The sequence below is a fragment of the Bradysia coprophila genome, assembly GCF_014529535.1.
Source record: "Bradysia coprophila strain Holo2 chromosome X unlocalized genomic scaffold, BU_Bcop_v1 contig_416, whole genome shotgun sequence".
Lineage (NCBI taxonomy): Eukaryota > Metazoa > Arthropoda > Insecta > Diptera > Sciaridae > Bradysia > Bradysia coprophila.
The window spans coordinates 375,084-400,403 of NW_023503334.1; the positions used below are offsets into that span (position 1 = coordinate 375,084).

Here is a 25,320-nt window from a genome sequence, read left to right on the forward strand (position 1 = left end):
AAAAAAAAATATATTTGTAAATGGCTGTGTGTTACAGAAATGTGTTATCAGTTAGAATCGTTATACATATACATATGGACAATACCTAATTGATTTAAAAAATATTAACTGTTAATTATACTTGATTAAAAATATAAGTAAAAAATAAAATTAAAAAACAAAAAAAAAATACTGCTGGTGATTCATTGGAATAAAGTATTAAAAAAACAGTAAAATTGAATGTTGCATAATGTTTATGTAGATAATTTAATTATAGAATGAAAAAAAAAACTTTTTTGAAATGAATTTATGAATTTATTGTATGTATACGTAATTGTTAAAATATATACGAAATAATTGTAAAAAACAAAATAAAATATGCACACGTAAATATCGGCATTTATAACTGTGTTAAATTATAATATGATAACAGAACCCCATTACATAAGACAGAGTCTGAGTATCCGAAGCATTGAAGCCAATAATGAGACCAATAATGTTTGATATAATAATTTGCATCCTTTATTATTCACAACTGGATTTAGGCCTCCCAATCAGGGGTATTTAGCCATGTAGAACCACGCGGGACATTGCGAGCTGTTAATGTGATGATACAAGGGACTATTTAAGTGAATATTTGCAAATAATTGTGAGAACTTCTCGAAATTTCGGAACATCTAACTGTTCTTAAGAATACCATTATCGAAATAGGCACATGTACATTTGGTATGCATAAAAAATAAACACAAAAAGATACACCGATATTGTAATCTCAAACAATGCTTAACGAGGCTCCAAATTCGTAATTTTCTCGTACTTATTATTGAGAGTTGACTTAAAGTTTCTTGAAAAATCATTACGAGAATTTTCAAGAATTTATGAGAAACTGCAAGAATTCCAATTCTCGAAAATTGACCGTGAAGACAATGTTAGGCAAGGATTAAATTAACCAGTTTCTAGACGTTCGTTTTCAAACCGCTAAATGGAAGCACTTTATGCGAGTGCAATTTTACTTTCACAAAAAAAATAATCAGAAACTGGAGAAAATAATAGAAAATTTTTCTTGTGTTTATTTTCACTTAGGCGATATTTCTTGGCCTTTCTTCTCACTTTTACGATTATTTTTTTTAGATTCGTAAAACTAAAAATTATGCTGTTGACAATTTTTATAATTTTAGAAATTTTTCTTTGGATTTTTTAAATCGCCAGTGTGAGAAGAATTGCTGAGGCGATCGATGGGATCGACAATTTTGCTGCGTTTTCCATTGTTTCGCCTGTGGTGAATATCGAATTACAATGGCAAACGCAGCATAATTGTCGATCCCATCAACGCAAAATTTCACGTGTGCTTTCGACCTTATCTTTGAGATTTTTCTCACATTGGTGAATTAGGAAAGCAAAATCTCGCGCCGCTTCATTCACAATAATTCACTAAGTGACATCTTCCTTATACAATATATGTCAAAATGTGAATTATTGTGAATGACGCGGCGCGAGATTCCTAGCAACCAAATATTATCAGGATTCCATAATTTAGATGAAACATATTCGAGAGCATCATCATCATTCAAAACTTACAAGTTTACACATTGCATGGAATCACTCCACTTTTGAATACGAGACGTTATAATAATATGAGGTCTAGTACCTGTCATGTCGTTAGAACAATTTTGATAATTTTTTTGTTTGCTTCTTCATCAACATTGTCGAAAACGATTACGGTTGGCGACGCTGACAATTTGTTCAGTACTTTTGGAATTAGATACTTCAAAACCTTACCTTCAACTTTATCTTCCCTTTCGATTTCTATACTTAGATGATCCGCTATTTCTATAAAAGCCTTCGACATTAAACTAATGCTCTCTGAATTGATCTAGATGACAGATGACGACTGCGATTGTACTGGCAATTGGGCAATTATTGATTGTGTTCCTACGTCCAGTAAATTTTGGGTCCGGTTCGTTCAGACCAAAATAAATTGGATCTGGCTTAGTGTCATTAATTTGCATGCTGAAAGTGGGAACAACAATTATTTTATAAAACTGTTACAAGAAAATAAGGAATTATCTGATATTTCTAGAACCACACTATCAAGACTGACAAATTTGTAGGTCCAGAAACTATGTAGAATATACTGAAAACGAAAATGTGATAATTCCTTTTTTTTACGTGTAATGACTGGATTTAAGGTACTTTAACAACAATTAAACTCGGTGGGTAAAGGCCAACACACACTAGCATCTAGTGTCAGTTGGGAATATCATATTTCTATTGTTAAAACCGGTTTTAACCGATTTTAGCTGATTTGAACAATAGAAATATCGTATTCCCGATGACACTAGATGCTAATGTGTGTTGGCCTTAACAAAGTACGGGAAGTAGTGCTAACGTAAACTGCAATAGATACCTCAGAGTGTATGTGGCAGAGTGTATATAAATGTAGCCTCGGATTCCCCTCGGCGCATAAGTATTTGTTTGTATTGCATTCTTGTTTATGTAGAAAACATTTATGTTAAGTATGTTAAAAGACATGTACAACAATCTACTATTACAAGCAATGGGCACAGGTTCAAAGTTTTGAAGTTACTTATTAGAAATAATCTGAGAAGGACTTTCGCACAATCTAACTTGAATGGAAATGGAAAAAAGTTAACCACGGTACTAATACAATGCATGAAAATGAACTTAAATGAACATTGACATACATTCAATTAATTTTATTCGATAAATATAAGGCTACCAAATATTTCAGGTCCCTAGTCAAATCCAGCGCTCCTGCCTGTTTTATTTTACTCTGCCGTGGGTCAACCCATCAGTAAATCTTAAAAAAGTTGGAAACAACCGACATGACGTCACTAAACGTAGGTAACATTAATTTGGACATACGTTAACCCAAAATGTCCATGATTTTAGAACATACCGTATGTTCGTTGTTGGCTGCACGTTGCCATGAAGTGCATCGATTCTCAAGGCAGGACAATTATTTAGGAAATTTATTTCGGACATAGTTTTCGTAAATTCACACTTTACTTCAACGTAGAATACATAATAACTAAACCGAATCCAACATTGCAACTGACTCCGATGAATAATACCAGGCAGATTGTTTTAATAAACACACATAGATAACAATAAGACGCTTCTGGTCATTAATAAGTAATGTTTTGGTATTGGAAATCAGTCAAAAAACCCTTAAAAGGCAAGTTCTTTATCTTACTTACAAAATAACTGAATCGCTGAGGGTGACACATTGTGCGCCGTACGCAAAAGTTTTATCAACAAAAAATTTACCCAAAAAATGTGTGAAAGATAATTTTACAAAAAGAAATGTGTGTCATAAGAGTTGTAAGTTTTGTAAGTAAGATAACGAACTTGCGTCCAAGCTTGCGTCACATTTACCCTTTAAGGGTTTTTTGACTTTTTGACTTTCGTAAGTTTGTCATGTCGACGACAACATCAAAAAACCTTGGTAAAGTTAAAAAATTCTAGAGAAATGAGCCTGAATCCCAAAAACCGATGGGAACCTTTTCTGATTGTGCAGAAATGCCAAATCATCGAAAAAAATTCCGCCTGTCAGCTGGCACCCCACTTATTTTTTCACTAAATTCGAAGATGTGTGAATCCGGGAAAAAAAATAATGAAATTCGGTTCACCAGATCGTGAATAGGTCCTGCAGTAAGAGTATATCGGGCTACTCGACACTACAGTAAAGGGAGTGCTTTATTCTCTATTTCGAGCAGACGTTAACCAATATTCATGATTTTTTTATTGAGAGGTAATGCGTCAGTCAATGCTTTACAATGTGGCCACCAACTGCCTTTTTGATTTTAGTAGAAACTATACAACTCGGTAAAAATCCTCCTTACTGTGCTGTTAATTTGGGAAGTTATTGGTTATGTGTTGGATGTGGTTCAGACAATCATTAACGGGTACCTATCTATATACAGTTTTATTCAGCTATATATAAGTACATAGGTCTATATTGAGCTATATACTCACATTATTAGCTGTAAAATGGTCGCTTTTAGTTATATATAGCTAAATATAGCGGTTTATAGATGTTTGTATAGGAATTTATTTAGTTGTACTTCGTACAACATTTTCAGTTAAATCGTAAATATTCCTTACAAACCTGGAGAAGAATATGCTATTCTAACGCAATTTCCGCCATTTCTCTTGCATGCTTTAGCCAGTCATAGTAAATGTTCTTGCAACAATTTTTACTCTATCGAAAGTTTGACGAAAGGCACGAGCCAATTTCAACTTTATTTATTTTGGAGAAGAGAGAAAGGTGAGTTTGGACACATAATATTATTTGGCTAGAATATGACAAATAATGACAGCAATTATTTGAAATCGATTGGTCTGAGTAGAAGTTCAAACAAAAACAAAAACTCAAACATTTTAGCATGTGAAAAAAGTATTTCTTCCCGAAAAAGCAATTTTATGGTGGACCTGTGCCTCTTCCTCACTGATTTAAACAATATAAATAATCTAGTGGCAAATGAATATTTTAAATAAGTATCGACATATCAATGCAGCTAATTATCGAGACTGTCTAAACAAAAAGAAGAATGGATTTGCTTCAAAAAGGCATCTGTAATCGACACAGGAATACACAGGATACTATGGCACCGTCCCACATTCATCTTTATTTATTTATTACAGTAAAGCCAACTGCTTTCGCTTACTGGCTTAATAATGAGCATAAACCGGAGGCGAGTGTCGTCTCAGTCGACCCATCGGAGACGACCCTATAGCCTTTGCCCAAGTCCATATGGTCCAAAAAGTCTTTCATGTAATGGACCTGATAAAGTAGCGACAAAAGCTGCCGGCGTTAAATTGATCAAGTACAAAAAATTACTGGAACTAAATTACATAATACTACCGTTTGCAATCGAGACGTTAGGCCCATGGTGTGCCGAAGCAATACAATTCATCCATACTTTAGGAAATTTGATCCAGGAATGAACTAGTGAAAACACATCAAAAATGTACCTGAAACAGCGAATAGGTATATCAATACAACGCACGAACGCTGCCAAAGCTATGGTGAAGATCATAAAGGGTTGGATGAAATATTTTATATTTTACAAAATATTTCAGAATAATGTTGTAAATGGAATTCAATTCAAATAAAAATACTTATCAACTACAATTAAATAGGAAAAAAAGGAATACACAACGGGCTCAAAGGAGTATGTGTATGAAACACCAAGTTTTACTTGATACAAACTGAATTATAGATAAGAGATTAAATCTATGCGGAAATGTTTCGTTTTGCTTTTGTATACTTAAACTTTAATGTTATTCTAGTGAGAAATGACCAACCTAGAAAATTAATGAACAAATTATGACTATTTGACTAATGACCGAAATTTTTACAATAAATTCATTTTGTAAGATCGAATTTCCGTCCCAAGTTTCTCAATCGCACAATGGGAACATTTCTACTCTTGTTCAGAAGAATTTCATCTAATGTGGCACTGTCTAAGTGCCATATAATAAGTTTAAAGCAATCTAAATTCAACATTTCGTTTAACACAAATCCGCCAAGTCTACTATATAGACGATATCAGAAGAGAATCGTAACTTATTTCAATTTTACGACTGTACTCGACAAAGTAAAATGAGAATGAATACCCCACTGAGTACATTATTGTGAGAATTCTTTGTGAGAGTCTCTCGCTTGGCAGGTGGATAGCACAAAACGATGGGCATTATTATAGCGAAATTTCTTCGTCTTTTTTACCTCTTCTCCTCAATACATTGGCATAAAGTAAAATTTGTATAACAAAAGTGTGTATAAGTATTTTAAAAAAAATGTAACAGTAAATAAACCATATGATGAGAGACTTTTGAATGAAATTTTTCTTCAGTGAATGTCAGTGTGTTGTTGGGGTGTTTTGTGTGCGTATCGTGTTTAGCTTGACAGCAGCTGTTTATATAGTTTCAAAATAATATTTTTTTCCAATTTTTTTTTTCGTTTTTGGAAAATTGCTCCGATATTAAAAGTTCGACAAAATGCTGAAATTGTGTTCGAGTGATACTTAAAGAATTATGTTTAATTAGATCAAATTGGCATTCCAATATTGTGTGTGCTGTAGAGGAATCAGTATCGTGAAAAGTTACGTTTTTTCTTCTTCATTTCTTTTCTTTTTCTTCTTTCTATTATTCAGTGTCTAACCTCATTCTTAGAAAGTGCTACGATTTTATAAGTCATAAAGTGTTATTTAGAACAATTTCTCCAAAGTGTATTATTAACTGTACATTCATTGTGCCGTCTATTTTTTTCGTATGTTGGTGGTGCGCTTTCGTGTACAATTTTTAATATTTTTTATTTTCGGTTTAAATAAAAATCAATTTCGTTCATTAAACAAAATCAAAATTTAAAGTTTGCACCAATAAAATAATAAATCAACGGGAACCATTGAAACAAACCATCATACATATATCACCAAAACTGTTCTGATTAAACGAACGAAAAATAAATAAAAACAAAAAGAAAAACCTAAAAGAAATTGTTGATAAAATTGGATTAGAAAACCACATCGAAAAATGCCACAACCGAATTGTCAATACACAACTCGATATTGTTGTAAGTACCTATTCAAATATATAAAAATTTTCAATATATAAAAAAAAACAATTTCTGGTAGAGAAATTTCTGACAGAACGCTTAACGATTGTGTTACTTTCTTTTTATTATTTCTTCTTGTTAAAGAGTTTTAGTTTTGCATACGTCAGAGAAAATTATTATAATTCTTATTCATTCTACTGTATATAGACATACATATTTCTGAGAGAGAGAGAAACTAGGCCAGCGAGTGTTTTGATCGCATAAATTAATATATTGTGTTTTTTTTATTATACATTACATTAATGAATTCAGCATGTTCTTAGCACCGTTCTTGACATCATACGCATAATATGATAGAATTTATTAAAAACTAAAATTGAAACAAATTTTTTGTTTAGCATAATAGATTAAATTCGTACGTTTAGAGCGTCTTACTGATACCTTTTAATTAATTCTTTTCTATTTTCATTCAACGAATGGAAAAAAAATTAACAGGGGAAGCAGATAAAGTAAAAACTCTGATACGACTACGTGCAGAACTTTCTCCTTTGTTTACTGGAAAACGAAATGCTTCGAAATATGCATGGGCGTAAGTATTTAACATTTTTTTTTGTTGTAATTGGCACAAGTATGTATGTTTTTTTTATGAAATTGAAATCTGCTGTATCAACCGAACGTATTTTTCGGTATATTTGGTATAATTTTTGATGTTATACCTGAGAGATGTGTGTTGTTCTATTGTAATTGACATAAATTAACCGAAGACAGACAGAAAAAAAGTGTATAACTTAGCATAGAATGACATTTCGAAATGATTTAATTGGTTTTTAATTTTATCGAAATTTGTAGTGTGAGATTTTCGGGTCGCTAACAGAGACACTCTTCATGTTTATATATATATATTAATATATCGCATAACTAATATTATGCTGTTTTTAGGTATATCCACTTCTTCAATAATAAGCGGAATATTTATTTATATATAGAAAGAAAGAAGAAAAAAATTATATTCGTCTCGAGATATTCGTTCATTCATATAGAAAATATATTTAATGGAACATATTATATGCATATAGATATATATGCACGATGTTTATCATCATCAATAGTTTTAAAAATTTAAAAAGTAGAAAGTACATTAGGTAGAGGTATAGAAATGTGTAAGAGTATATATTGGAATTTAAAATGACACACACGTTCTTTTCTAATAACGCATCGTTATATCATTAATGCGCGATGTGTACATTTATATATTTATATGCATACACATATGATGTACGGTATACATATATATATACGTATACTTATTGTGATTGAGGATTTTAGAAGAAATGAAAAAGAAATTAGAAATTGATTAGAAATATAGTATATATACCGATACTACACTATAACTTATAGTTTGTGTGGTAATTATTGTTTGGTATTATCTAAAGTCTCTTATAGTCAAATTGGCATACTATACTTCTTTTGCTTATTGGAAAATATAAAATTTGTTTTCTTCTTTCTTTTCTTTTCTTATGTCTTTTGAATAGCGTAATTAGATGAGAATTCCCAACGCTCACTTTTACTTTTTTTCATGGGTTCTTTTCAAACGACAAAACAAATAAAATTTGTTTCTTTTTTAGAAGAAATTTTATATTCCTTCTTTTTTAAAACGTCTGATAAATTATAAACTCAACAATGTAGTTCGGTGTGCTTTCTTTTCTACCACACACACACACACACACACGCTCACAGAGACTTGCTAATTATGAAGTCAGAATGTCCGTAGCTATGCGAATTTCGACATATAAATGAGTCTGTTTGACCATCAAGTCACGGACTGATGTGGATAGGTCACCTAAAAACTCTAGCCACATATCAGCGGACTATGAGCTCTTACATTTAGACCATCACTGTACCGATCCTAAATGCGAGGAAAAATTTCGAATCAAAATTCTTTATTGCTTTCATGTCGTGCTCAGTCAAGAATTCCTCTTGCGGTCACAGGTTGAATGTTGTGCTCCCTCTGCTCTGCAATTTCCCGATAAAATTATTGTTGTTGAACGTTCGTGTCCCCTTAAAGCCGACATGAACAGTCCCTTGAGAATGCTTTTTGACCGGTTGTTATATCTAGTTCAGAGTAAATCTGCCTCACGATATTCAAAGTGCAAATAACGAACTCCATCAGAAGATGCGAAACAGAGCAAAAGAATTTAAACCGGATACCATCAGAACAACGAAAAGGGAATATCGTATTAATATCGTTGGGCCTTGCTCAATGTATCGCTAAATTTCTCTGTTATTTTTTGTTTTTGTTTCTTCATTTTAAATTTCTTTCCTGTTCTACTCTACATCTGCGACGTATTATATACAGCTCATTCATTATAAGCAGTCCGCGCACAAATTCGATCGTTTTATTTATCTCCTATTGAGTTTATCTGCCAAATAATTTATTAAAAAGTTGATTCGTCCATGCTATACACAAAGACTTTAGAACATGATTAGCGGGAAAGTAGTATTCGAAACAAGTGAAAATAAAACAAGTATTACAACAAGTGTATGTATTACTGACCATTTATAACGTGCTCTGTACACGCAAACTCTTGTAGATAATACGCGATTGTTGAAAGATAGTCTACGTCATTCTAAATGATAATTTAGATAAAATGTTCATAAAGGCAGGCTTAACAAGACTTTCAATTGTCTTGTTTATAAAACAAAATTTCGGCTAAGAGACTTCCGAAGACTTTAAGCGTTAGACACTTATTTCGGATAACTGAAATCGTTTATATTTACAGAGTTCTGACTCAATCCATCGAATCACCATAATTAATCAGAAAATGTGTACGTTTTCCGTTTATTCTCGAAAACAAAGCGATTATCTTCTAGAACTCTTCTAATAGCTTTTCGGTGTCATGTATAACCGTTTATGGAAATGAAATTACTTCATTCTACACCCTGTAGAACAATGGCTATGTTATTATAATCGAATATTAAAATGAATTCATGTGGTGAATATAATCCGCAATGGCATTGGTAGGTGCTTAAAAGAAGGTCACAAATGTTTTCGAAGACAGACGGGTTGATTTGTTTCATAACGACGTAAACAATCACTTTTTACGTAATTAATCACTAATAACGACTTCAGACCTATGTACAAATTTGAGCTTATAACCTGTTGACGCGAGTAGCAGAAAGAATTCATCATGACAAGGATGCCGTATAGCAATTCTGTGATATTTTGATTCTAAATTCTAGGATTAAAATTGTACGGAAAGAAGTTTATAGGAACTATAATATAGGTGCCTATTTAGACTACAGCAGATAGTCTTTTAATACTCGACTTTATGCATTTCATTTTCAAACCATTTATTTGGAGGAATTATCTTCTTGTTCATTTGCATACTTTGGTGCGCTATTTTAATACCTTCGTGGGATAAAACACCCATTACGAGCGTATGTGATTATGGGTTTTAATGGTCGAGTGTACATATAGGTCATTTATCTCGAAACTTATGCAATATATTATCATTGTATTTCATTGAGTTTCTCTTTAGTCCTGCTGAAACATTATCCAATCGACTCAGGTTCCAATAACTTCACAAGAGAGAACTGTTGAAACGGAAAAATTATTTTTCGTGTAACGGCAAATTTTACACATTTTTCCAGTGATTCGGTGGCCGAGGGACCTAAGTTCATTTTTAGGTCACCACTTACGATCACATTGACTAAATACATCACATAATGACCGACAATGCAATAAAACCGTTTGAAGCAAACGAATATATTAACGAAAGATACCTGCAGCGCGTATTTCAGTCGTCAAGTGTTCGTCGACTAAAGCCACGCATACCAAAAAAATTTATAATTTAGAAAGTTCTTAATTCATTCAAATTCATAATCCCAATTTTCTAATCTAAGCGATCGTTAAATTTTTTTTTTTACTCATCAAACACCACTTTCACTTAGAAGTATTGCTTGAAAGAGTGCAGGCACTTCTTTCAGCTATAACTGTATTTTTCTCTTCTTCACTTCACCGTACCTTTGCGTACTTATGTATACCACTGCAAATTATATATAAAAATCTGTTAATACAGCGGTTTCGGAACGTATTATGATTGAATGAGAATTTGGAAAAATGAAGAAGAAATATTCGTATTGCTCCGTAGTATGTGGTAAAAGCTATCTTTGACTTCTATATCTAATAAACAATTCAAATAAAGACAGTGTCTCTGAATAGTATTTCGTCTGATTTTTTTTACTATCGATCATTGCTTAACTACCTAAGCATCAAAGTATTCCAACTGCATAATATATCAATTCCACAAAAATTTGATTACAAAATGACGACTCATGAAAACTATAAAACCAAAATTCATCAACTTTCATACGCTTTTTTTTCTCTCTCTTAACATTTCGTTAATATTTAAGTGTACTAGGTAGGTTGATTATATTATATAGGTACATCTCTTATACCTTTTGTATACAATTTCAATACAATAGAAAGTTTATATTCTCATCGCAAACTCGAATCGTCTAACATAATAAGTAGAGAAGAAGAAGAAGTAAAAACGAGCCATCAGAACAGTCGGAGCGTTTGCTGCGACTGAGCCCCGTACGAACCCGTATATCTATTGCGCACGTGACCCTAGTGCGTCTGTCACCCTACTTTGACCGTAAGCCTATTGCGCCCGTTAATGTAGTTAAAGTAAAATTATTATGAAATATGTACATCTTAGTAATTGCGCATAGCGCAATTACGAATCCCCGTACGACGTTCCTTTCAAATGTAACAAAAATTTAAAATAGTCCTAAAATTTTAATTTATTGATTATAAAATTGAGGACCCAAATTTAAAAAAAAATTTCAACAACATTCTATTCGGCCTTTGATTACCTTCCAAATGAAAAAATAAAATACGAAAACGGATGTTTACTCGAGTTATTTGTAAAATACACATAGGGCCCTAGTAGCGGCTTTAGTCCAAGGACCCAAATTTCATTTTTTTTTCAACAACATTCTATGCGGCCTTCGATTACCTTCCAAATGAAACAAAAATTACGAAAAACGGATGAAATTACCCCAAAATACCTTGAAACACTTATGTGGCCCTAACTCACGAGATATCAAGATATCGACGTGACAGACGGCCAAAATTTTTATTGCGGATTCGTTATCTATGAACATAGGCAAACACTTTGCCCTTACCGTCTGCTTCGAATTCCATCAATTACACACGGCACCGTAATCCTCTAAGCCCCTTTGTACTTCGTACGGGGCTAAAAATCGTATAGGTAAGGTATAACCAACTGTATGTTCATTTGCTTTGAATTGATGTTGATCTACAGAATATAGATTTATAGAATTAATTTTAAGGTGAAGAAATTTTTATTTTGCATATTCTCTTATATTCTACTTTTTAACCGCTTTTACAATGGAATATACACACACAACACATATTTTTGTATGCAATGAGTTTGAGAAATTGTAAACAGCACAAAATGTTTTGACCTTAATTTCCATTCATTTTTCGAGGGAAGATGCTCTATAGAATTGTTTTCGTTAAATGGTTAACGGATACGGTGGAAATCTTTCTTGATATATACCAGTTCACAGTAACTTAGAACAATTTTTATTGTTGCCGATTAGTAAATTTTCGATTTGTTTTACCAGCCCCGAACGATTCGTTTTTGAATTTTTCTAGAAAGCCAATTTTCGACATTAACGATGTATGTTACAAATATTTGTATTGCCGTTAGACAATTGCCTAGAATCGCTTAAATCGCAACATAAGAACATTGTTCAAGTGTTTGTAGCCGTGTGATATACACAAGGAACAATATAAGAATTTGTACGGATTTTTACAATAAACACCAGCTGTATGGCCAGTGTGTTTGTTCAGTTAGTGCCAAAAATGTTTTTTTTTCGTTAAAAAAACAAAGCCTCTTACAATAAGCTTTTATTCTTAGTCGAGAATTCTTGTCCGTTTCGGAATTTAAATTATGGTTTTTTCTTCCATCCAAATCCGATTGGTGTCAAGCTTTATTTTCATTTTAACATTATTTTCTGTTTTGTACATATGACGCCTAACAGCGTTGCCCGCTTTACTCAGAAAAATAAAAATTCTTTTAATGAAATGCATAGAAACATTAAAACAATATTTACCAAAGTTTCGAATAAATTCAATAAGTACAACTGACGATACAACCAATTACACACGTTCTTATCTTGAGATTACTCATCTAGCAAACAGTAAACGAACATCGAAAAAGTAAACCGTTCTGTATAAAAGTTCCAATTTAATTTGACAAGTTGAATGAATATGAAAAAAAAATCTGAAATATACTCGTAGGTAGGTAGGTTGAACCTTATTAGGTGAAACGGTATTTCTTTCCGAAATCCGTGAGTTTAATCGGTCCGAAATCACTACGTGCATTGAGTGAAAACTCTGTATTTTTTGGTAATTCTATTGTGAACCATGTTACGCTACAATCGGTTCAGTTCGAATCACTTTATGTATTTTGAATTTTAATTTCGGCTGGACACCACCTATCGAAAAATTATTAAATTATTAATTAGATAATCTAAATTAATGTATTTTGCAGAAAAACTTAATTTTAATTCAAGTTAAATTAAGAAAGCCTTATTGAAATTGCAAATATTGGCGAAGGAAAACCATCGCATCGCATCGAGATGGTATGGTATGGTAGAGCATAATTTAAACGCTACACCATACGGTGCTGATATGTAAAATCAACTTGATAAAAACAAAATTCTCTCAAAATGGTACATCGGTATACACCATTTCGATTTTAAAGAGTGTTATTGCCGTTACCACGTTACATTTTGTCGATTGGTATATAGAATTCGCCATATACATTGAGTGAAAACTCTGTATTTTTCGGTACAATAGCAGTGAAATAGTTTTCTTTTGCGTTCTTTCGAATACCGACTAAAGAACGTGACACTTCGATGTTGACTAGTTACCACTCATTACCACTGTTGCTACACCACTAACTGTATTGAATGGTGCAAACTGTCACTATTATGAAAACAAATCGTGAGCTGTCCGTTTATTGGACTTATTGCTATACCAATGCGAACACCGTTTTGCCTTTTCATGTAACAAATTTATAATATTTGCTGAACGCAAAATAAGGTGTCTACATTTCATGTTAAAGAATTTTCTGAACGCAAAATCAGGTGTCTCCAAATAAAATGCCGCGACGCAAAGCAAAATCAGTTGATTTTAATTTCATTATCAACATATCCTGACTGGAATAACTTCCTGATTTGAAGTACGGTACGGTGGGAAATGGTACGGTAATACCTTTCATCTCATTACCGATAATACCACAAATGTACCGTACCGTGTCATAATTAAGGTCAAATTAACATCGAATATGCTACTAATTTTCCAATTCAATTAATTTAAATCTGATTTTTTATTGAAAAAAAAACTTTGCAACCAGTTGCATTGAGTCTAAGACGTTAAATTATGATAACACACCGAAAACCCAGTCAAATAAATCGACAAACATTTTAAATGCAAATTTTACCGATTTTTGGGATACAATTGGAAATTCCGGGCCGTAGATTAATTAATTAATTTAATTGGAAAGGTAGTAGCGTTTACGAGTATTATCCAGTGGACAGCTCCTTTTATGTTATATAGTTTTCGGCATCATTCTGTTAATAGTAACTTTTAATTGACCTCGGCAATTGCCTAAAATCGACGGTATTTCTACGGTATTTTACGACAATTTTTATGGTAACGCCATATGTTGAAGAAAGTTTGTAAATATTTTGCCTCATCCCTATAAATGAATTGATTCTTTGCACCTCAAGTTGACAATCGTTCAATACGTATAGGTCGGTGGAATGTTGACAGAACTCATTAAAAAAAGTTTTTTTTAGCTTTATCAGTCACACACGATTGTATTGCAAAACTTTATAATTCTTGTATCTGTATATCAGAGTAATTGACGATTTATCTGTCGCATTACTATGTTAAAAGAACCAGTCATGAGTTACATTAATTGGCATCTGATTAATAGTTCTGATGCTTTTCGGATTTGGTAATGGAAGATATTTATTTAAAAAAAAAACTTCAACACCAACCTTGAAGATCCTCAAACGATTAATCGATGTCTCTGAAAAGACCTTTCATTCTAATCCTGATTCGATTCCATACAGCAAAATAGATTCTCAATAGTGACTTCATCCCACAACAGATAAATTGAGTTTAAAACTGTTTTATGCCGTTGTTTATGTATCGTCAGGCAACAGGTTGTAGGTGGCAAAAGAATCTTTTGTGACTAGAGATTTATAAGTGAATAGAACTGGAGTAGCGACGTGTTGGGTTAAAATTAGAGAAAGAATCTGTAGGCAATTACTATTTGAATGATGCAATTGATTGACTTTTTGGACATATTTAGCCCAGCTAACCGAATCATTTTTCATACTAATTCTAGAAACCTTTAAGAATTAGCATTGAATTGAATGAAAATTGAATTAATCATCATCGTCATCGTTACAATCGTTGTCTCTTTTTTTTTAATATTTTCGGATTTTAATGAGATACTGCCAAAATGAACACGTATATCGATCAGAATCTACTAATCCTATTCGATCAAGAATTCGTTAATATATTGAACAGCATAACAAAAGAAAACATACATCATTCAAATTACTTGTTGCGTATTTTTCAGAAAATAATAGAAACTTTTTTCAAAAAAAAAAAAATTAAAACTTTTCAGTGTTGTTGAACGAGAACTAAATGTACCGTTGCCCCTCTCAAAAATTATCAAAAAATGGAATAATCTACTTCAAGAATACAAAGTGAGTATATTTATAGTTCTAATATTTTGATAAACCTTGCTTATCTCGCATTGATTAACCAACCAGCCTTATCAAAACAACAGTATTTCGTGGAAAAATCTGCCTGTACTAGATATAGATATTTTGTAGGTATTCTTGTTCTTCTTATAATTGTTGTCTATAGAAAATATTGTTCGACTTTACAATTTCATTTCTACAAAAAGCGTATATAAAATGTACTAACTATAATGTATGATGTATATATATCTATATATATAAGCAAGCATTCATCAAATCTATGCACACATAAAATGAATTGTTGTACAATTTCATCACACATACACTCTTGTTGTACTTCTTTTTCTGAAATGAAAGAACCTAAAAGTGGGGCACGCATATAAATGACTTTACTAAGGCAAAAAAATGTTTTTTTTTATTTAAAGAAAAAAAATTAAGAATTTTTATTGTAATGTTTAAAAAAAATTTATCCGAAAAAAAAACTCATTTTTCGCTGGTATTTTTAAAAAGAAATCAAACGGGCTTTTGGTGAAATTTTCTAAATTTAATATACATAATGGTAATGAATTTATAATAAATTTTTTTTCTTTACTGTATTATTGACTGAAACCTTTAATATTTATGCGAAGATGGATTTATGTATTTTGACAATATATTAGTAAAAGTAAAAACTTCAGCTGGCGATAATATTCATATAATTCTTTTGAAAAAAATTTTTAGTAAAGAAGTTTTTAAAAACCATCCGAAAAAAAACCAACCAACATCGACTGTATAACATTATAATTATCATCGATACTAATAATTTTATTGTAACTTTCACCAAGTTATTTAACTATTGCTTTCGTTCACTAATTGTATTTTTACATTCCGATCTTTTATTTTGATGTTTATTATTTGAACGAGTAAAGAGATACCTATGGTAGAAGTTTTGAAGAAATTTTGTGTAATTGTTTTAAGAGCTTAGTTTTTGAAAAAAAAAGTCTCGTTGGCAGGTACTTTATGTATGTATTGCATGTATGGATGGGTTCGATAGAAGTGAAAAGACATTGAGAAACAAGTCGTTGTTGGTTTCTTTGTGTATACACATAACTCAGCAAAATGTGTAATTAGAAATGCGCTTCGTAACTGATTTAAATTTAAACCCGACGAACTAGAAAATCAATTAATTTTAAAAATTTATGTTCTTGTGCAGGTAGGGTACCATTAATGAGGTTATGAAATACATTTAACTTTCAAAATATCATCGGCTAAATGCTATACGAATTCTCAACCTGCCAATTCGACGGCACTGTAGGAATTTTTTTTTTGTTACTCTCGAACAGGTTACCATTCTGATACTGTGTTCTGTTGAAACTAGGATTATTTTGCAACGTTTTTGCAACGGCATGCGACGGGTGATTTTCCTACACAATTGAATCGACTAATTTTGTGAAATTTTAAAGGTAGTCCAGAGCTAAGAATGTAGCCTGACGCAAATAGTGTCTTAGTCAGCCTCAGTCATAACATTAATAAAAGAAGACGAAGTTACTCAAAACACCTGTTACCATCAGAAAGACAAAGCGGAAGTGCAGAAATAAAATTTCTGTTCTCTTTCGACAAATTTGGTTCTCGTTCACATGATTCCCATCAGATTGTGTTCTTCAATGAACGAACACTTAGAACATGAGATTGATAGATTTTAATTCAAAATACCTATGGCTGAGTTCTACTATACACTTTGTTTTAATATGAAGATTCTAACTGATCTAATTCAAAATTCATAAATTATTAAAGTTCATCTGCCGTAAAATGTTACCAAACTCCATTATTTATCGATCTGATGCTAATAACTTTAGCCAAATATTAGAAGAAGAGGACCTTTAAAGTCCATCGACTGTTTCCAATCAGAAGCATTTTTAATGATTCTGATAAGATCGCGAAAATACAACCTTGCTTACAAAGCTCGGCACAAGAAACGAAATTTCTTTAATTGCAATTTAGAGTCATTTAATATCCATGTAATTTGCTGTATTTAATTCAAATTATCCACTTTAATTAAGAACGTTCATCGTCCACAAACAAACAACATGAAAATAACATGCAGTAGATGGATTATAACTTTCCGACTATTTGGTTTTTGAGAACTTTGCACTTTATTCGCTTAGTTACACATCAGACATTAATTTAACTTATTTACACGCGAAGAAAAGTTATTGCTTTAAAGTGAACCATCAAAATCGCATCTAAATTTGATAGAAAGTCGAAAATAGCAACAACAACCGTCCCAGGTATTATTTCTTCCAAAGATTTTCCATGGCTATTTAGCGTGCTAGTGACATGTTGATTATCATGTAACAGCTTTGACAGTTTTGACGAAATATAAGGGGCAGTGCCTAACATATCAAGTCACAATTTTGGAATTTTTTTTGGAAACTCAATTAAATGTTCATACTCCAGGAGGAAGGACGAATGTAGACGGCCGTTTGATGATAAATCGTCCAAGTAGCTGATTAACATGGACTGAAATCGCGTTGTCAGAGTTGTCAGGACATTGTGTTTTAAACAGGCACGTCAGAAAAATGAGGCTCTGGATACGTCTGATTGTACCTGCGGGTTGTGATGTGTGGTTGTCTAAAGAATTTCCCAATTGAGGCGCAGGAGTTTGATGTAGAAACACTGTAGGAAGTATTGGAACTAGAACTTTTTGCTCCGAAGACGGTACTTTACTTTGCGTTTGGCCTGAACGTCCTGATCTCCACGAGCAACTATTGTAAATATCCCGGGAGATATGCTATAATTACATTCCTCTCAACTATTTCTGAAAAATTCTATGTAATTGCCCGAAACATTATGTTCTCTGGGTGTACATTTTGGAATCCACTATTTCCGCTTCTATGATTTACTATGCGGTTCCTAATTTCAACTTCGCATTGAAGAATTTTAAATCGATACTCTGTTGGAGTTTATTCGTGTAAATTAACAAGGACGATGCTCAGCTTGAAAGATGAATTTGAAAATTTCGGTTTATTTTTGTGCATAAACAGGAATGCACTTATGTCTTTAACAATTAAAAAATCATTTTAGCAGATTATCCTCTCGAGTCGGCAACCTTTATTCAAACGAATTCAGTCTGTATCAATCTCGTAACTTTTTACCAATTAAAAATTCATCTAATTTTATGTACTTTTAGCGTCGATCATCGAAATATCTTCCTTTTTTTTTTCTCTCTTCTGTTGTAACGATGTGCAATACCAGTCAATTCATAACAGTGGATGTGTTATCAATTTTTGGAATTATAAATTGTGTAAGAAACGAATTAAGTAAAACTATAAATAAAACGTAAAAAGAACAGGTAGAAAACCAATTTAGAGAAAGTCTGATCTCTGATGAGATGATGGTATAGCAACCATCGTTTTCTTCTTATATACATAGCGAACTATATATAATGTATGAAGCATGTGTTGTGCGTTTGAATGTAAATGATACAGTCAGGCAAATATTTATTTATTGGTTAGATTATTGATGTGTGTGATTGGGACACTTCGACTATACTATACACGCGCGTATGGCTTATTTTTATGTGCAAAGCTTAGTTCCGTGTCACTTTAACTTGAACATATTTAAGCTTTCATAGTCAGACACCTGTACGTACATAATGGATGTGAGGTGATGAACAGGTAGTTATATGTTTACAAAATTACGGACTTTTGTTATTGCAAAATTTCTGGTTCCCATTGAAATCAGTTCAGTGTCTGTTAAGTAGTTTGAATTTGAACGGTTATTTTGACGCGACCATGTTCTAACCCATTTTATATTTGTATTGCTGAGGGGCATCATGTCAATGTGATTCATTTTCTCGTAAATTAACTAATTTCCATGAATTCCAATCACACAGGCTATCAAATTGTCCGAAGAGCCGAAGCGACGAGAATGGCCATTCTTCAATTTAATGGACGTATATTTCAGTGACCAAGTTAACGATCCAACGTTACGTCTCTTTTCGTCGACTAAGACTCTGGGATCCGATTCGTTCGATTACAACATAAAACTGGAAGATGATCCGGTTATGTCATCGGCAATAGCGGCTGCAACTGCTGGCAGTTTGATGGATATATCTGATATGATGCAGGACGCACAATCCGATAAGGCGAGCGAGAACAATTTTGATGATTCCAAATCGGATGTTCCGGTAAACAACAACAATAACAGTAACGCGCATAACAATTACAATCACGTAAACCGTCATCGAGACTACGAAGAGAAAATGGAAAGCTCAAAGCCCCAACCACACACCCCAAGCTATATGCCGCAACATCATAATATCGATCAAGTATGTTTGTTTCACCGCACACAGCACAGACGGCTAATCCTATTCTTTAGAGCCGAGAAGAAAATGTAAAAAAATTCCTTTAATCTTTTCAGTATCTCCTTTCATGGAACAATTTCCATGGCAATATGTGCAAGGGTTTTCATAATTTACAAAAAGACGAAAAGATGGTCGATGTGACGATAGCAGCTGGTGGAAAAATATTCAAAGCTCACAAGTTGGTAAGGGAACCAAATGAATTGAAAAATCGTTTCCATTTAATAATGTGAAATCCGATTTATCCCCTTTCCAGGTGCTGTCTGTGTGCAGTCCATATTTCCAGAAAATCTTTCTAGAGCATCCATCCACTCATCCAATTCTATTTATGGCTGATGTTAACAGTAGTCATATGGCTGGACTTTTAGATTTCATGTACAGCGGACAGGTAAGCATCTGAGTGTAAATGGAATTAAACAATTAATCGATTTATGTATGAGTGAACTGTGTTGTTTACAATGAATAAAATGTATCGTAAACCTCACCGCCTTACCATCCATTCCCATCTTAAAACTAAACACATTTTGTCCCAAATTTTAGTTAATACTTCGACTTTAACAAAAAATATTTTTTTTAAGGTTAACGTCAAATACGAAGATTTACCAAAATTCCTCAAAGTAGCAGAATCGATGCAGATAAAAGGACTACACACGGAAGTAGGTCAAATTTTTCTGCAAAGAATCGACTTGTTTCTAACAGAGAATTTTCTTTCTTCTAATTTTTCAAGAGTACAACCGAAATTGACGATTCAAAGGTATCGCCGCCGCCGCAACGAAAGGAACCTAAACCCATAAACCATTTGAATCACCACGACACAAACATTCCCATACTAAATTTAGCTAGAGAAAAAAGTTTCCGGGAGCACATTCGATCGAAACTATCGCCACATGATATTTTGAACAACAACAATAACAACACCAGCAACAACAACAACAACATTTCTTACAACAACAACAACAACAATAATAACAACACTAACAACAACAACATCAACTCTTCGGCCAACAGTAACAACAATTCGACCAACAACAATAACAACAACATACCCTCAAACTATGTCATACACCAGACGAACAGTAGCAGTAAAATTTTGGACAATCAAAAATACCACAAATACTTTTCGAAACGGAAAATGATCGCCCAATACGAGCACGAGATGCAAAATGACAAAAAGAATCGATTGAATTCCGATGAAAATAATCAGAGCGACGGTGCCGTTACGCCCAACATACATACCAGCAGCAACAATAACGGCAGCAATGCTATCAAAGCCGACACGGACAACGACTGTGAACCGAACGAATCGCAAAGCATTAAAGTTGAACCGGACATCATGATGAATCAGGACGATGATTCGAATGGCGGTGACTATTATATGGCCGATTTGTCGAAACGAAAACATTCCCAATTGGATCGAATATCGTTGAAACCGCAATCCGATACGAATACGAGAAATTTGAGCGCGATTTGTAGCTAACAATTTTTAGGTGGGTAAGTGAAACAACAGACAAAAATTTGACCCGGAAAATTTGCGGTGGGATTGAACGGGAGGGATTTTCGGGTAAGATTGTTGAGATGGATGTCAAATATTGGAGAAAAAGAGAAACAAAATTGAGACGAAATATTAATTTCCCTAATGTAAAAATTAGTGAAATTATTTCGAGAGAGACATACAAAATATATCCGTCGTGTAGAGAGTCAATTATTTTGATAAAAAAGAGAAAATTTTTAGAAAAGGAAAGATGAATAATTCGTATTTTAATAACGGTACCAGGAAGATAGACAAAAATTATTATCAGTTATTATTATTTATGTAATTTATTTGTATTATTAGTTTTATTATAACACACAACGACAACAACTATAACAACAACAAAAATGACGAAGATTTTAATTGGCGCGCGCAGTTCTAAACTCGCCGTTTTTTTTAAGTTTTGATATTATTTTGCGCAAAAAGAAAATTGCATTGTTGCGCTCACCGACCATAGACCTAGAAATTATGCAACATTTTGTGGTGCAATCCAGGGCCTTCTATCTTCTAATCCAACGATAAATTCGTAAATTCAATATGGTCCCAGGTATCACCAAGAACTCCATGCGATTTGTTATTGCCGTCTTTGTGCCGTGTACTGGTATATTCCTCATCATTGGCAATACCAATTTTCCAAAAATAGACTGTACTACGACGTACTTAGGGAGTACAATGTACATATCTGATTGTATATGCTAGCTGGATGTTGAACGCTACGTAAATTGTACTATTTTGATGTCGACAATGTACTGACCCCATGTAATTCAAAAAAAAAATCTTTTTTGTTTGTGCTCGAATTACTGACGTAGGTTAGAAAAATGAACTCTCTTTCTAGTAATACTTTCCGAACAGTTCGCATCAGCTGGATGTGTCCAATGAAAATTTCAGATCATGTCTTAGTTACACAGCATGAGTATTATAGGAAAAACACTTTCAGAGAATAAAGAGGGTGTTACGCTAACTGAGTATAACAGCGTTACAATTTCCCTCAATTGATTTGATACTAGATCACCAAAAATAAACTGAATACACCACGCATGTTATCGGTGAGGTGTGACTTCGTAATAAGTTTTGTAAATGAAATTAATTTTAGTCAGTGAGTCTCGAAAAAGATCATTTTTAACAATTAAACTTTTGTGATAGATTGAAAAGAACACACGTCCACGTCATTCGTCATTCACTTTCCGTCCGCTATTATCCGAAACCTGTAGGTATACCATGAAATGACTCCAAAGGAACGAAAAACAACGGACGTCTATAATAGGGAAGCCTGTTTCCGGTTAGATCCGTTGCAAAGGAATGAATTATTTGGAAAATGTGAATTTGTAGTTTAAGTTTCGGTTATGATTAGTAAAAATTATAATTTCTTCGAAAGAGTTACCATTGGTCGCTGTGTTTATTTAGGATATTGGCGACAACATTTTTTGGTGCCATCAAAATTGCTTGGAATGCTTACCATAACATTCCGAAGACATTTGAAGCCAAAAGAAACGTTTCGTCAATAATTTACAACAAAAAATGTCCGTTGAGAAAATAGTATCTTGTCCATTAGTTCGCCTACATAACAGTATGTCCTTCAATTTCAATTAAATGATAAAATTTTGCTAGAATTTAAGCAGAAAAATGAATGAAATCATAAACAATTTTCCGGTCATTCTCGGTCCCGAATTTAGACTTGCAACACAAAATGCTCCATAACTTTCCAGCTGTGTCCGTTCGTAGCAACATATCACATTAAATTTGTGGCAAAGCTTTTTAAGTTAAAAATGAAAATGGAAGATGTTGTTGTTTCTATCTTTTGTCGTTTATATTGTAAACTATAATAGTAAAACAGGGCAGCTTAATACAAAACAAAAATGAGCAAAATAAATTTATTTACAAAAAAACAACAACAAATCAGTGGCAAAAAGTAAAACTTTCGTCATCGTTATTGTGAAAAATGTAACTCGGTGATAAGTGCTTTTTTAAGCAACACACACATACAATGTGTTCATTGATAAACTCCGTCTGCGATGTTGTATGGCAATTACATATCTGGTGGTTAAAAATCGCCATTTATCACTCAGTTGCATTAAATATTTTTTTGTTTTCTTTTTCACATTTTCATTTATTGAATTGTAAAATTAATTGATAAATGAGATTAGATGTGTGGGTAAAAATTAAAAAAAAGTGTACTTAGACTAAACGGTAAATTAAATTTGTTTGTATTTCTATTTATTTATATTATAAAAAAAAGATTTTTTTTTGTTTTTATTTAGTTAATTCATTTTTATTATCGCGTATATTTAGTATATAGTTTCCAACAACAACAAAATTGTTAAATTTAAATTTAAAAAAAATTATTATAACAAACATTTCCATTATGAAGTATTTTCGCATCATTTTTTTTGTCTAATTTATTAAGATTTTTTTTTGGTTTTTTAATTTTATTTTATTAACAAAAAATAAATAAAAATTGTTTCGTATTATTAGTGTACTTATATTTTGTTGAGAAAAAAATCATTATTTTATGTTGAATAATTTTTATTAATTTTTTTTATAATCTTAATTAAAATCGTTAAATTAAAAATACTTTTCTTCTCTTTTACAATGTTTACCCCCTTTTTTGTTAAAGTTTTTGAAACGTTAAATTATGAAAAAACATTTTTTTCTTTATTTTATTTCATTTCTTCTTCTTTTTTTGTAAATGTAAGTATGGTGTACTATATTTAATTCTATCATTTCTTTTTCAACGTAGTCGAGACTTTTATTTGATAAAATAAATATTTATTATTGTTAAAAAAAACCAAATGTTTAACTTTTTCGCCATTGCCCCAAGAAATTACCTGCAACTATAAGTATTTTAATATATTACCAAAATGCCAAAATTCTCCTCTTCTTCACTCAATTCGAAGGGTGACGCACTTCTAGAATTTATTGATTAGAAGGAATAAATTTTGGAATAAAGGCAGGGTAAATTAAAATGATCGATTATTAAGACTTTGAGCGTATCGTGAAAACGAGTATAAAACTAAATAATAAGCTTTCGATCGATTTGTATAACATTCACAATGCATCGAAATCGAGCATTGGAACTGTTTACAGCTAATAAACCTAGCAAATGCAATATAAACAGTTCAAATGGGCGGTATGTAAGACTATACAGGCTTTAAAATCTGTATACACTCATAGTCGATCATTTTAATTTGCTTCCACTTTACATGGAAAAAAATCATCATCTTATTATCTTACCAAATTGACCGTTGAAACTCTTAATAAATAGACTTGATTTTAATGAAACCACATACCACAACTCATAATAATATGTCAAAAAGCCGAAAACCATACTTTTGGAAGTTCTCTCATGTAAAATGGAATAAATGGAATAAATCGACTTCGTCTCGAACCATTTACCATTCCTCGAACATAAAACACCCTTTACAGTTCTTGTAGTATAAATAACTATTACAGTGAGAGAGTTGTTGTGGTCTAACAAATGAAAGTCCAGATTTTTTTTTTTTTAATATTTCTTTCTTGTTCGAGCTAGGCACTCGCAAAATTCAGAAAATAAAAATCTTGATTTTCATTTGTTCAACAAAATTCTTGTGGAAAATAAATTACAAACCTCCCAAGTTTTAAAACACGTGGAGTTTCACTTTTCTTTCCTTGTATTTCAAAATTATTTTTTCTTCTCGCAGGTGCTCAAACGCCCTGATGATTCACAGCGAGCCTTCATAATTTAGTAATTAGTTGTCAAATTTTTTAGGCGTATGCTCAAAGTATTTCGATAAAAGTAAAGAATTTTTCGGATTAAGAGTCATATCGCCAAGACTTCGGGTGATTGGTAAACAAGCGGTCTCCGAAAAATATTTTCTGTGAAAATCGTTCGAAAGTAAAGACATGTCAGAGGGTTGCGAAAACAGCCTTGGAAAGACCTACAGGTAAAGTATACGCACTGGCGTATAACGAGCCTAAACAATGTCCGCATAATGGCAAATACCCGAATTGCACATGCGAAGGTAACACAATCTACAACGACTTTACCAACAAGTGCCAATGTCCTTTCGGGGCATAGTTATTTACCCGAAT

At 32.4% G+C, this 25,320-nt stretch overlaps 1 protein-coding gene across 3 annotated transcripts; it reads left to right on the forward strand.

The window, feature by feature from the left end:
- The first annotated feature begins 5,855 nt into the window (after positions 1-5,855).
- LOC119069962 (dual specificity protein kinase splB) lies at positions 5,856-23,412 on the forward strand. 3 transcript variants are annotated; one of them, XM_037174195.1, is made up of 9 exons: positions 5,856-6,106; positions 6,375-6,577; positions 7,055-7,148; positions 15,301-15,382; positions 19,254-19,688; positions 19,781-19,906; positions 19,978-20,109; positions 20,300-20,377; positions 20,449-23,412. In XM_037174195.1, exons 2-9 carry the CDS (start codon positions 6,538-6,540, stop codon positions 21,196-21,198), a joined length of 1,737 nt encoding a protein of 578 aa, XP_037030090.1. In that variant the 5' UTR covers positions 5,856-6,106; positions 6,375-6,537; the 3' UTR covers positions 21,199-23,412. The 3 variants fall into 3 exon arrangements, with proteins under 3 accessions (XP_037030090.1, XP_037030091.1, XP_037030092.1); XM_037174196.1 differs by having other exon boundaries at positions 5,856-6,016; positions 6,159-6,577; XM_037174197.1 differs by having other exon boundaries at positions 5,858-5,993; positions 6,159-6,577.
- Positions 23,413-25,320: the final 1,908 nt, after the last annotated feature.